Source organism: Nerophis lumbriciformis, linkage group LG25 (assembly GCF_033978685.3).
Source record: "Nerophis lumbriciformis linkage group LG25, RoL_Nlum_v2.1, whole genome shotgun sequence".
Classification (NCBI taxonomy): domain Eukaryota; kingdom Metazoa; phylum Chordata; class Actinopteri; order Syngnathiformes; family Syngnathidae; genus Nerophis; species Nerophis lumbriciformis.
Genome location: NC_084572.2, coordinates 8,558,555 through 8,572,682, shown reverse-complemented (window position 1 = coordinate 8,572,682; position 14,128 = coordinate 8,558,555). Strand labels below are relative to the sequence as shown.

The 14,128-nt window shown below is 30.5% G+C and overlaps 1 protein-coding gene across 1 annotated transcript in view; it reads right to left on the bottom strand.

Annotated features, from left to right (window-relative positions):
* Window positions 1-1,188: 1,188 nt before the first annotated feature.
* syn3 (synapsin III) overlaps window positions 1,189-14,128 on the bottom strand; it is a 300,701-nt gene continuing 287,761 nt past the window's right edge. The window contains exons 11-14 of the mRNA XM_061983633.1: window positions 12,671-12,802; window positions 12,590-12,608; window positions 12,347-12,503; window positions 1,189-6,290 (exon numbers count right to left, since the gene is read on the bottom strand). Coding sequence (XP_061839617.1) covers window positions 6,167-6,290; window positions 12,347-12,503; window positions 12,590-12,608; window positions 12,671-12,802 — 432 coding nt within the window. The 3' untranslated portion in view covers window positions 1,189-6,166. The remainder of the gene's footprint in view (window positions 6,291-12,346; window positions 12,504-12,589; window positions 12,609-12,670; window positions 12,803-14,128) is intronic.

Here is a 14,128-nt window from a genome sequence, read left to right as displayed (position 1 = left end):
CTTATAAAAGAGTGATAGAGGTTTTGTTAGCTGGCTTTTGCTAGTGTTTATTTATGATTAGAATGCATGAAAAATAAGTTGTCTTCCGTAAGGATTTTAAATGGTAAACAAAATTCCCCACAATGTGCAGTTCCCCTTTAAGTTATGCCGCACTTTGAACTTCATCCCAGTGAGAGCAGACATCGTGCAGTAAGTGATTTTTTAATTATGTTTGTATATCTTGTTTAGCACTTAGCAATACTGCTACATGATGCTTAGTGTTTGACTAAAGCTGCATCTGTTTAGCATTATCATCCTCCTCCTTATATTCAGGCTCAAAAATAGAAGTTTCCGCATCATTATTTGTCCCAAAGTAGTCTTTGTTGTCTCTCATCAAGTCTGCCATGATTAGTACTGGTGTTGTTGTTGTTTAAGGGAAAAGAAAACACGTCGAATGCTTAAAATGAGCAAAATACGTACATATCACATGTTATTATGAATGTTACTAGATACTACATATATACTTATAATAGGGTGATGGAGGTTTTGTTAGCTGGCTTTTGCTAATTTGTGTTCCATAAGGATTTTAAATGGTAAACAAAATTCCCCAAGACGTGCAGTTTTCCTTTAAGTTAGGCCGCACTTTGAACTTCATCCCAGTGAGAGCAGACATCGTACAGTAAGTTATTTTTTGTATTATGTTTGTATATCTTGTTTAGCACTTAGCAATACTGCTACATGATGACTGAAGCTGCACACAGCTTCTAAAATTTGTAGATCATCCTCCTTATATTCAGGCTCAAAAATAGACGTTTCTGGATCATCATTTGTCCCAATGTCGTCTTTGTTGTCTCTCATTAAGTCTGTCATGATTAGTAGTCTTGTAGTTGTTGAAGGGAAAGTGAACGTATTTTGCTCATTTTAAGCATAAATGAGCAAAATACGTACATATCACATGTTATTATGAATGTTACTTGATACTACATATGTACTTATAAAAGGGTGATAAAGGTTTTGTTAGCTGGCTTTTGCTAGTGTTTATTTATGATTAGAATGCATTAAAAATAAGTTGTTTTCCGCAAGGATTTTATATAGTAAACAAAATTCCCCACAATGTGCAGTTCCCCTTTAAGTTAGGCCGCACTTTGAACTTTATCCCAGTGAGAGCAGACATCGTACAGTAAGTTTTTTAATTATGTTTGTATATCTTGTTTAGCACTTAGCAATGCTGCTACATGATGCTTAGTGTTTGACTAAAGCTGCATCTGTTTAGCATCATCATCCTCCTCCTTATATTCAGGCTCAAAAATAGAGGTTTCCGCATCATTATTCGTCCCAAAGTAGTCTTTGTTGTCTCTCATCAAGTCTGCCATGATTAGTACTGGTGTTGTTGTTGTTTAAGGGAAAAGCAAACACGTCGAATGCTTAAAATGAGCAAAATACGTACATATCACATGTTATTATGAATGTTACTAGATACTACATATATACTTATAATAGGGTGATGGAGGTTTTGTTAACTGGCTTTTGCTAATTTGCTAATTTGTGTTCCATACGGATTTTAAATGGTAAACAAAATTCCCCAAGACGTGCAGTTTTCCTTTAAGTTAGGCCGCACTTTGAACTTCATCCCAGTGAGAGCAGACATCGTACAGTAAGTTATTTTTTGTATTATGTTTGTATATCTTGTTTAGCACTTAGCAATACTGCTACATGATGACTGAAGCTGCACACAGCTTCTAAAATTTGTAGATCATCCTCCTTATATTCAGGCTCAAAAATAGACGTTTCTGGATCATCATTTGTCCCAAAGTAGTCTTTGTTGTCTCTCATTAAGTCTGTCACGATTAGTAGTCTTGTGGTTGTTGAAGGGAAAGTGAATGTATTTTGCTCATTTTAAGCATAAATGAGCAAAATACGTACATATCACATGTTATTATGAATGTTACTTGATACTACATATGTACTTATAAAAGAGTGATAGAGGTTTTGTTAGCTGACTTTTGCTAGTGTTTATTTATGATTAGAATGCATGAAAAATAAGTTGTCTTCCGTAAGGATTTTAAATGGTAAACAAAATTCCCCACAATGTGCAGTTCCCCTTTAAGTTAGGCCGCACTTTGAACTTCATCCCAGTGAAAGCAGACATCGTACAGTAAGTGATTTTTAAATTATGTTTGTATATCTTGTTTAGCACTTAGCAATACTGTTACATGATGCTTAGTGTTTGACTAAAGCTGCATCTGTTTAGCATTATCATCCTCCTCCTTATATTCAGGCTCAAAAATAGAAGTTTCCGCATCATTATTTGTCCCAAAGTAGTCTTTGTTGTCTCTCATCAAGTCTGCCATGATTAGTACTGGTGTTGTTGTTGTTTAAGGGAAAAGCAAACACATCGAATGCTTAAAATGAGCAAAATACGTACATATCACATGTTATTATGAATGTTACTAGATACTACATATATACTTATAATAGGGTGATGGAGGTTTTGTTAACTGGCTTTTGCTAATTTGCTAATTTGTGTTCCATACGGATTTTAAATGGTAAACAAAATTCCTCAAGACGTGCAGTTTTCCTTTAAGTTAGGCCGCACTTTGAACTTCATCCCAGTGAGAGCAGACATCGTACAGTAAGTTATTTTTTGTATTATGTTTGTATATCTTGTTTAGCACTTAGCAATACTGCTACATGATGACTGAAGCTGCACACCGCTTCTAAAATGTGTAGATCATCCTCCTTATATTCAGGCTCAAAAATAGACGTTTCTGGATCATCATTTGTCCCAAAGTAGTCTTTGTTGTCTCTCATTAAGTCTGTCACGATTAGTAGTCTTGTGGTTGTTGAAGGGAAAGTGAACGTATTTTGCTCATTTTAAGCATAAATGAGCAAAATACGTACATATCACATGTTATTATGAATGTTACTTGATACTACATATGTACTTATAAAAGGGTGATAAAGGTTTTGTTAGCTGGCTTTTGCTAGTGTTTATTTATGATTAGAATGCATTAAAAATAAGTTGTTTTCCGCAAGGATTTTATATGGTAAACAAAATTCCCCACAATGTGCAGTTCCCCTTTAAGTTAGGCCGCACTTTGAACTTTATCCCAGTGAGAGCAGACATCGTACAGTAAGTTTTTTAATTATGTTTGTATATCTTGTTTAGCACTTAGCAATGCTGCTACATGATGCTTAGTGTTTGACTAAAGCTGCATCTGTTTAGCATCATCATCCTCCTCCTTATATTCAGGCTCAAAAATAGAAGTTTCCGCATCATTATTCGTCCCAAAGTAGTCTTTGTTGTCTCTCATCAAGTCTGCCATGATTAGTACTGGTGTTGTTGTTGTTTAAGGGAAAAGCAAACACGTCGAATGCTTAAAATGAGCAAAATACGTACATATCACATGTTATTATGAATGTTACTAGATACTACATATATACTTATAATAGGGTGATGGAGGTTTTGTTAACTGGCTTTTGCTAATTTGCTAATTTGTGTTCCATACGGATTTTAAATGGTAAACAAAATTCCCCAAGACGTGCAGTTTTCCTTTAAGTTAGGCCGCACTTTGAACTTCATCCCAGTGAGAGCAGACATCGTACAGTAAGTTATTTTTTGTATTATGTTTGTATATCTTGTTTAGCACTTAGCAATGCTGCTACATGATGCTTAGCGTTTAACTAAAGCTGCATCTGTTTAGCATCATCATCCTCCTCCTTATATTCAGGCTCAAAAATAGAAGTTTCCGCATCATTATTTGTCCCAAAGTAGTCTTTGTTGTCTCTCATCAAGTCAGAAATGATTAGTACTGGTGTTGTTGTTGTTTGAGGGAAAAGCAAACACGTCGAATGCTTAAAATGAGCAAAATACGTACATATCACATGTTATTATGAATGTTACTAGATACTACATATATACTTATAATAGGGTGATGGAGGTTTTGTTAGCTGGCTTTTGCTAATTTGTGTTCCATAAGGATTTTAAATTGTAAACAAAATTCCCCACAATGTGTAGTTCCCCTTTAAGTTAGGCCGCACTTTGAACTTCATCCCAGTGAGAGCAGACATCGTACAGTAAGTTATTTTTTGTATTATGTTTGTATATCTTGTTTAGCACTTAGCAATACTGCTACATGATGACTGAAGCTGCACACAGCTTCTAAAATTTGTAGATCATCCTCCTTATATTCAGGCTCAAAAATAGACGTTTCTGGATCATCATTTGTCCCAAAGTAGTCTTTGTTGTCTCTCATTAAGTCTGTCACGATTAGTAGTCTTGTGGTTGTTGAAGGGAAAGTGAACGTATTTTGCTCATTTTAAGCATAAATGAGCAAAATACGTACATATCACATGTTATTATGAATGTTACTTGATACTACATATGTACTTATAAAAGGGTGATAAAGGTTTTGTTAGCTGGCTTTTGCTAGTGTTTATTTATGATTAGAATGCATTAAAAATAAGTTGTTTTCCGCAAGGATTTTATATGGTAAACAAAATTCCCCACAATGTGCAGTTCCCCTTTAAGTTAGGCCGCACTTTGAACTTTATCCCAGTGAGAGCAGACATCGTACAGTAAGTTTTTTAATTATGTTTGTATATCTTGTTTAGCACTTAGCAATGCTGCTACATGATGCTTAGTGTTTGACTAAAGCTGCATCTGTTTAGCATCATCATCCTCCTCCTTATATTCAGGCTCAAAAATAGAAGTTTCCGCATCATTATTCGTCCCAAAGTAGTCTTTGTTGTCTCTCATCAAGTCTGCCATGATTAGTACTGGTGTTGTTGTTGTTTAAGGGAAAAGCAAACACGTCGAATGCTTAAAATGAGCAAAATACGTACATATCACATGTTATTATGAATGTTACTAGATACTACATATATACTTATAATAGGGTGATGGAGGTTTTGTTAACTGGCTTTTGCTAATTTGCTAATTTGTGTTCCATACGGATTTTAAATGGTAAACAAAATTCCCCAAGACGTGCAGTTTTCCTTTAAGTTAGGCCGCACTTTGAACTTCATCCCAGTGAGAGCAGACATCGTACAGTAAGTTATTTTTTGTATTATGTTTGTATATCTTGTTTAGCACTTAGCAATGCTGCTACATGATGCTTAGCGTTTAACTAAAGCTGCATCTGTTTAGCATCATCATCCTCCTCCTTATATTCAGGCTCAAAAATAGAAGTTTCCGCATCATTATTTGTCCCAAAGTAGTCTTTGTTGTCTCTCATCAAGTCAGAAATGATTAGTACTGGTGTTGTTGTTGTTTGAGGGAAAAGCAAACACGTCGAATGCTTAAAATGAGCAAAATACGTACATATCACATGTTATTATGAATGTTACTAGATACTACATATATACTTATAATAGGGTGATGGAGGTTTTGTTAGCTGGCTTTTGCTAATTTGTGTTCCATAAGGATTTTAAATTGTAAACAAAATTCCCCACAATGTGTAGTTCCCCTTTAAGTTAGGCCGCACTTTGAACTTCATCCCAGTGAGAGCAGACATCGTACAGTAAGTTATTTTTTGTATTATGTTTGTATATCTTGTTTAGCACTTAGCAATACTGCTACATGATGACTGAAGCTGCACACAGCTTCTAAAATTTGTAGATCATCCTCCTTATATTCAGGCTCAAAAATAGACGTTTCTGGATCATCATTTGTCCCAAAGTAGTCTTTGTTGTCTCTCATTAAGTCTGTCATGATTAGTAGTCTTGTGGTTGTTGAAGGGAAAGGGAACGTATTTTGCTCATTTTAAGCATAAATGAGCAAAATACGTACATATCACATGTTATTATGAATGTTACTTGATACTACATATGTACTTATAAAAGGGTGATAAAGGTTTTGTTAGCTGGCTTTTGCTAGTGTTTATTTATGATTAGAATGCATTAAAAATAAGTTGTTTTCCGCAAGGATTTTATATGGTAAACAAAATTCCCCACAATGTGCAGTTCCCCTTTAAGTTAGGCCGCACTTTGAACTTCATCCCAGTAAGAGCAGACATCGTACAGTAAGTGATTGTTAACACCCGTGCAGGCGCAGAACAGTTGGTTGAAAAAAGAAGGTGAAAGCTAAATGGGGGCTGAAGAGAAGCAAGAAAGACAGAAGGAAAGCGGAAGATGAATCTGGGAGACTCCTCGGGGGAGGGACCGGAAGCAGAAAGGAGGCGGAGTCTCAGTCGGAGAAGAGGCTGGCGAAGGACTGGCGGAGGCTGCGGATGGTCTCCGCTTTGGCCTCGTCGTCGGTCACGCTGCCTCGCAGGGTCTCCGTGAAGGTGTTGGTCAGCGACTGCGACTTGCTGTGCGGCAAAGCAAGCAAGGGTTGAGTGGCCTCGGCTTCTGTCGGCCATGTTTGCTACCTAGTTTAATGTCCGTCACTCGGGGGGTGCTTGGAGAGCCCAGTGGGTGAGAACCACTGTTTCATAACAACATTCATTTGAATTCGCATTGTTATTTTTTGTGCAATAACAGTTTGAATTAAAAAAAAAAAAAAATAATCCCACTAAAATTCTTGGGGATCCAAAAGAGCCAAAAGTGTTAAAAATAAAAATAACAATTGTGTAACTTTCAACACTTAAGACTCAAAGCCAACTTCTGCTCAATTCTTTAATTATTACATTTTTATAACTTTTTTTAAATGTAATTTTTAAGTCATATATTTAAAAAAAAATGTTGTTTTTACCTTTAACACTTAAGTGTCTAGTTTAATTTCAGATCGATCCATTGAATATAAGTTTATTATTTTTTTATTTGCTGGTTTTATGCCCTTTTTATCAAAGAAAACGTTGTTTTCTAGATGGCAAACACAAAATATGCAATATTTCCCCCAAAAAATATTTCAAAGTGTAATATTTGATGTGAAGTAATTGGAGCCTTAAATATGTCAATAATTCATAACAACATTGATTTTGATTCACTATTATTCCTTTTTAAAAATGACAGTTTAAAGTTTTAAGTGTTAAAAATAAGTTAAAATGTAATTTTTTTTTTACCTTTAACACTTAAGCCTCTACATTAATTTCAGATCAATCCATCAATTATAAGTTTTTTGTTTTTTTATTTGTTGCTTTTATGGCCTTTTTATCAAAGAAAACTTAGTTTTTTTTTTTTTATGGCAAACACAAAATATGCAATATTTCCCCCAAAAATTATTCAAAGTGTAATATTTAATGTGAAGTAATTGGAGCCTTAAATATGTCAATAATTCATAACAACATAAATTGTATTTCTTTTTTTTTTTATCCTACTAAAATCATTGGGGCCTCACACATTAAGGTGTTAAAATGAGTCATACATTTTAATATATATTTGTTTTAATCTTTAACTCTTAAGTCCATCCATTCATCCATTTTCTACCGCTTATTCTCTTCGGGGTTGCGGGGGGCGCTGGAGTCTCTAGATTAATTTCGGATCGATTATAAGTTTCTTGTTTTTTATTTGTTGGTTTTATGCCCTTTTCCTCAAAGAAAACTTTGTTTTTTTATATGGCAAACACACAAAATATGCAATATTTCCCCCAAAAAATATTTCAAAGTATAATATTTGATGTGAAGTAATTAGAGCTTTAAATATGTCATTAATTCATAACAACATTGATTTTAAATCTTTTTTTCCCCTTTCCTTTAAAAAAAAAAAAATCCCACTAAAATCATTGGGGCTCCAAAAGGGCCTCACACATTAAAGTGTTAAAATAAATACATTTAATTATTATTTTGTTTACCTTTAACACTTAAGTCTCTAAATTAATTTCCAAATCGACCCATCAATTATAAGTTTCTTGTTTTTTTTATTTGTTTCTTTTATGCCCTTTTTAATCAAAGAAAACTATATTTTTTTATATGGCAAACACACAAAATATGCAATATTTCCCCCCAAAAATATTTCAAAGTGCAATATTTGATGTGAAGTAATTGGAGCCTTAAATATGTCAATAATTCACAACAACATTGATTTTATTTCTTTTTTTTTTTAATCCCACTAAAATCATTGGGGCTTCACACATTAAGGTGTTAAAATAAGTCATACATTTTAATATATCTTTTTTTTAATCTTTAACACTTAAGTCTCTAGATTAATTTTGGATCGATTATAAGTTACTTGATTTTTATTTGTTGCTTTTATGCCCTTTTTATCAAAGAAAACTTAGTTTTTTTTATATGGCAAACACAAAATATGCAATATTTACCCCAAAATATATTTCAAACTGGAATATTTGTAATTAGAGCTTTAAATATGTCATTAATTCATAACAACATTGATTTTAAATCTTTTTTTCCTTTTTAAAAAAAAAAAATCCCACTAAAATCATTGGGGCTCCAAAAGGGCCTCACACATTAAAGTGTTGAAATAAATAAATTTAATTATTCTTTTTTTACCTTTAACACTTATGTCTCTAAATTAATTTACAAATCGATCCATCAATTATAAGTGTCTTGTTTTTTTATTTGTTGCTTTTATGCCCTTTTTAATAAAAGAAAACTATATTTTTTTATATGGCAAACACACAAAATATGCAATATTTCCCCCAAAAAATATTTCAAAGTGTAATATTTGATGTGAAGTAATTGGAGCCTTAAATATGTCAATAATTCACAACAACATTGATTTTTTTTTTTAATCCCACTAAAATCATTAGGGCTTCACACATTAAGGTGTTAAAATGAGTCATACATTTGAATATATATATTTTTTAATCTTTAACACTTAAGTCTCTAGATTAATTTTGGATCGATTATAAGTTACTTGATTTTTATTTGTTTCTTTTATGCCCTTTTTATCAAAGAAAACTTAGTTTTTTTTATATGGCAAACACAAAATATGCAATATTTCCCCCAAAATATATTTCAAACTGGAATATTTGTAATTAGAGCTTTAAATATGTCATTAATTCATAACAACATTCATTTTAAATGTTTTTTTTCTTTAAAAAAAAAGAAAATCCCACTAAAATCATTGGGGCTCCAAAAGGGCCTCACACATTAAAGTGTTAAAATAAATACATTTAATTATTCTTTTTTTACCTTTAACACTTAAGTCTCTAAATTAATTTCCAAATCGATCCATCAATTATAAGTTTCTTGTTTTTTTATTTGTTGCTTTTATGCCCTATTTATCAAAGAAAACTATATTTTTTTATATGGCAAACACACAAAATATGCAATATTTCCCCCAAAAAATATTTCAAAGTGTAATATTTAATGTGAAGTAATTGGAGCCTTAAATATGTCAATAATTCACAACAACATTGATTTTATTTCTTTTTTTTTTTAATCCCACTAAAATCATTGGGGCCTCACACATTAATGTGTTAGAATGAGTCATACATTTTAATATATATATATTTTTTAATCTTTAACACTTAAGTCTCTAGATTAATTTCGGATCGATTATAAGTTTCTTGTTTTTTATTTGTTGCTTTTATGCCCTTTTTATCAAAGAAAACTTAGGTTTTTTTATATGGCAAACACAAAATATGCAATATTTCCCCCAAAATATATTTCAAACGGGAATATTTGTAAATAGAGTTTTTGATATGTCATTAATTCATAACAACATTGATTTTAAATGTTTTTTTTCCTTTTTAAAAAAAAAATCCCACTAAAATCATTGGTTCTCCAAAAGGGCCTCACACATTAAAGTGCTAAAATAAATACATTTAATTATTATTTTTTTTACTTTTAACACTTAAGTCTCTTAATTAATTTCCAAATCGATCCATCGATTATAAGTTTCTTTGTTTTTTTATTTGTTGCTTTTATGCCCTTTTTTATCAAAGAAAACTATATTTTTTTATATGGCAAACACACAAAATATGCAATATTTTCCCCAAAAAATATTTCAAAGTGTAATATTTGATGTGAACTAATTGGAGCCTTTAATATGTCAATAATTCACAACAACATTGATTTTTTTTTTTTAATTTTTTTTTTTTAATCCCACTAAAGTCATTAGGGCTTCTTCACACATTAAGGTGTTAAAATAAGTCATACATTTTAATATATATATTTTTTAATCTTTAACACTTAAGTCTCTAGATTAATTTTGGATCGATTATAAGTTACTTGATTTTTATTTGTTGCTTTTATGCTCTTTTTATCAAAGAAAACTTAGTTTTTTTTATATGGCAAACACAAAATATGCAATATTTCCCCCAAAATATATTTCAAACTGGAATATTTGTAATTAGAGCTTTAAATATGTCATTAATTCATAACAACATTGATTTTAAATGATATTTTTCCTTTAAAAAAAAAAAAAATCCCACTAAAATCATTGGTTCTCCAAAAGGGCCTCACACATTAAAGTGTTAAAATAAATACATTTAATTATTCTTTTTTTTACCTTTAACACTTAAGTCTCTAAATTAATTTCCAAATCGATCCTTCGATTATAAGTTTCTTGTTTTTTTATTTGTTGCTTTTATGCCCTTTTTTATCAAAGAAAACTAATTTTTTTTATATGGCAAACACACAAAATATGCAATATTTCCCCCAAAAAATATTTCAAAGTGTAATATTTGATGTGAAGTAATTGGAGCCTTAAATATGTCAATAATTCACAACAACATTGATTTTATTTCTTCTTTTTTTTTAATCCCACTAAAATCATTGGGGCTTCACACATTAAGGTGTTAAAATGAGTCATACATTTGAATATATATATTTTTTAATCTTTAACACTTAAGTCTCTAGATTAATTTTGGATCGATTATAAGTTACTTGATTTTTATCTGTTGCTTTTATGCCCTTTTTAGAAAAGAAAACTTAGTTTTTTTTTATATGGCAAACACAAAATATGCAATATTTCCCCCAAAATATATTTCAAACGGGAATATTTGTAAATAGAGTTTTTGATATGTCATTAATTCATAACAACATTGATTTTAAATGTTTTTTTTCCTTTTTAAAAAAAAAATCCCACTAAAATCATTGGTTCTCCAAAAGGGCCTCACACATTAAAGTGTTAAAATAAATACATTTAATTATTATTTTTTTTACTTTTAACACTTAAGTCTCTTAATTAATTTCCAAATCGATCCATCGATTATAAGTTTCTTTGTTTTTTTATTTGTTGCTTTTATGCCCTTTTTTATCAAAGAAAACTATATTTTTTTATATGGCAAACACACAAAATATGCAATATTTTCCCCAAAAAATATTTCAAAGTGTAATATTTGATGTGAACTAATTGGAGCCTTTAATATGTCAATAATTCACAACAACATTGATTTTTTTTTTTTGATTTTTTTTTTTTAATCCCACTAAAGTCATTAGGGCTTCTTCACACATTAAGGTGTTAAAATAAGTCATACATTTTAATATATATATTTTTTAATCTTTAACACTTAAGTCTCTAGATTAATTTTGGATCGATTATAAGTTACTTGATTTTTATTTGTTGCTTTTATGCTCTTTTTATCAAAGAAAACTTAGTTTTTTTTATATGGCAAACACAAAATATGCAATATTTCCCCCAAAATATATTTCAAACTGGAATATTTGTAATTAGAGCTTTAAATATGTCATTAATTCATAAAAAAAAATCCCACTAAAATCATTGGTGCTCCAAAAGGGCCTCACACATTAAAGTGTTAAAATAAATACATTTAATTATTCTTTTTTATACTTTCAACACTTAAGTCTCTAAATTAATTTCCAAATCGATCCATTGATTATAAGTTTCTTGTTTTTTTTATGGCAAACACACAAAATATGCAATATTTCCCCCAAAAAATATTTCAAAGTGTAATATTTGATGTGAAGTAATTGGAGCCTTAAATATGTCAATAATTCACAACAACATTGATTTTATTTCTTTTTTTTTTTAATCCCACTAAATTCATTGGGGCCTCACACATGAAAGTGTTAAAATGAGTCATACATTTTAATACATATATTTTTTAATCTTTAACACTTAAGTCTGTAGATTAATTTCGGATCGATTATAAGTTTCTTGTTTTTTATTTGTTGCTTTTATGCCCTTTTTATCAAAGAAAACTTAGGTTTTTTTATATGGAAAACACAAAATATGCAACATTTCCCCCAAAATATATTTCAAACTGGAATATTTTTAATTAGAGCTTTAAATATGTCATTAATTCATAACAACATTGATTTTGATTCATTATTATTTTTTGATCAATGACAGTTTTAAAGTAAAAAAAAAAGGCTGCATGGCAACTTTGTGTTATTAGAGTCAACATTGCAACTTTTTCTTGTTACATTTCACCTTTTTTAAAAATTTTTATTCCACTTTTTTAAATAGTATTTTTAGAATGTTAAAAAACGACCCTAGGGCCGTGGACCCCCCGACGCTTTATTGCATTCATAAAAAAAAAAAAAAGAAGTGTTCTTACTTGAGTTGCGGGGATTGTTTCTGAGCTCCAGGCCCGCAGGCGTCAGGCAGGGGTCCGGGCTGGAAGGCCTGGCTGGGGGACGTGTTGGCCGAGCGGGCTCGCTGTGGAGACCCTTGGGCCGACTGCGACGGGGAGGCGGAGCCTGAGCGGTTTCCCCCTGCGGCGCACGTGCACACATTCAGATGAAACCAACTCATGCAAACAAATATATGCGTTGTTGCTAAAGAGAGGAAGCTTGCCCACCTCGTCTGGGCTGTGTGGTCTGCAGACACAAAACATCATCAGAATCAAAAAATGGTCGAAACATGAAAGGGACAAGTTTACCTTGACTGAAGATGGCGGCGGTGAGGAAACTCCCAGCAGCACTTGGGCCATCTTATGGAGGACTAAGTCTGTGATCAGCTGCTTGTCTTCCTCCACATGCTCACCAATCAGAGGCATGGAGCTGTCCATCACCTGCAGGCCGCACAGGGTCAAGTTAGTTCCCTCCACCAGAGGGCAGTGTTGCACCAGGACACAACTCAGTCTTGCTTTTCTACATTCATCAAACATTCACACAATAATGCTTTTCTACACCAAAATTCATCTATTTATTCTTCTTCTTCTCCACATTTTGGCGCGCTCTACCTTTCACGATTTATGAAATGTTGAATCTAAATGTAAATGTTAAATATGAAACTAAATATTACATGTTATATCTAAATCTAAATGTTAAATATAAATGTTGTATCTGAGTATAAATATTACATCTAAATGATAAAAATGAGAGTAAATATTACATGTTAAGTCTGAATCTAAATGTTAAATATGAATCTAAATATTAACTGTTAAATCTAAATCTTTAAATATGAAACTAAATATTAAATCTAAATCGAAATATTAAAATATGAATCTAAATATTAAATGTTAAATCTGAATCTAAATGTTAATATATGAATCTAAATGTTAAATGTTAAATTTGAATCTAAATATTAAATATAAATGTATCTGAGTATAAATATTAAATCTAAATGTTAAATATGAAACTAAATATTACATGTTAAATCTAAATATTAAACATAATTGTTGAGTATAAATGTTACATCTAAATGTTAAAAATGAAACTAAATATTACATTTTAAGTCTAAATATAAATATGAATCTAAATATTAACTGTTAAATCGAAATGTTAGTTAGAAATCTGAATATTAAATGTTAAATCTAAATCTCAATGTTAAATATGAATCTAAATATTACATATAAATGCATCTGAGTAAAAATATTACATCGAAATGTTGAATATGAAACTAAATATTAAATGTTAGATATGACACTAAAAATTACATGTTAAATCTAAATCTAAATGTTAAATATAAATGTTGTATCTGAGTATAAATATTACATCTAAATGATAAAAATGAGAGTAAATATTACATGTTAAGTCTGAATCTAAATGTTAAATATGAATCTAAATATTAATTGTTAAATCTAAATCTAAATGTTTAAATATGAAACTAAATATTAAATCTAAATCGAAATGTTAAAATATTAATCTAAATATTAAATGTTAAATCTGAATCTAAATGTTAATATATGAATTTAAATATTAAATGTTAAATTTGAATCTAAATATTAAATATAAATGTATCTGAGTATAAATATTAAATCTAAATGTTAAATATGAAACTAAATATTACATGTTAAATCTAAATATTAAACATAAATGTTGAGTATAAATGTTACATCTAAATGTTAAAAATGAAACTAAATATTACATTTTAAGTCTAAATCTAAATGTTAAAT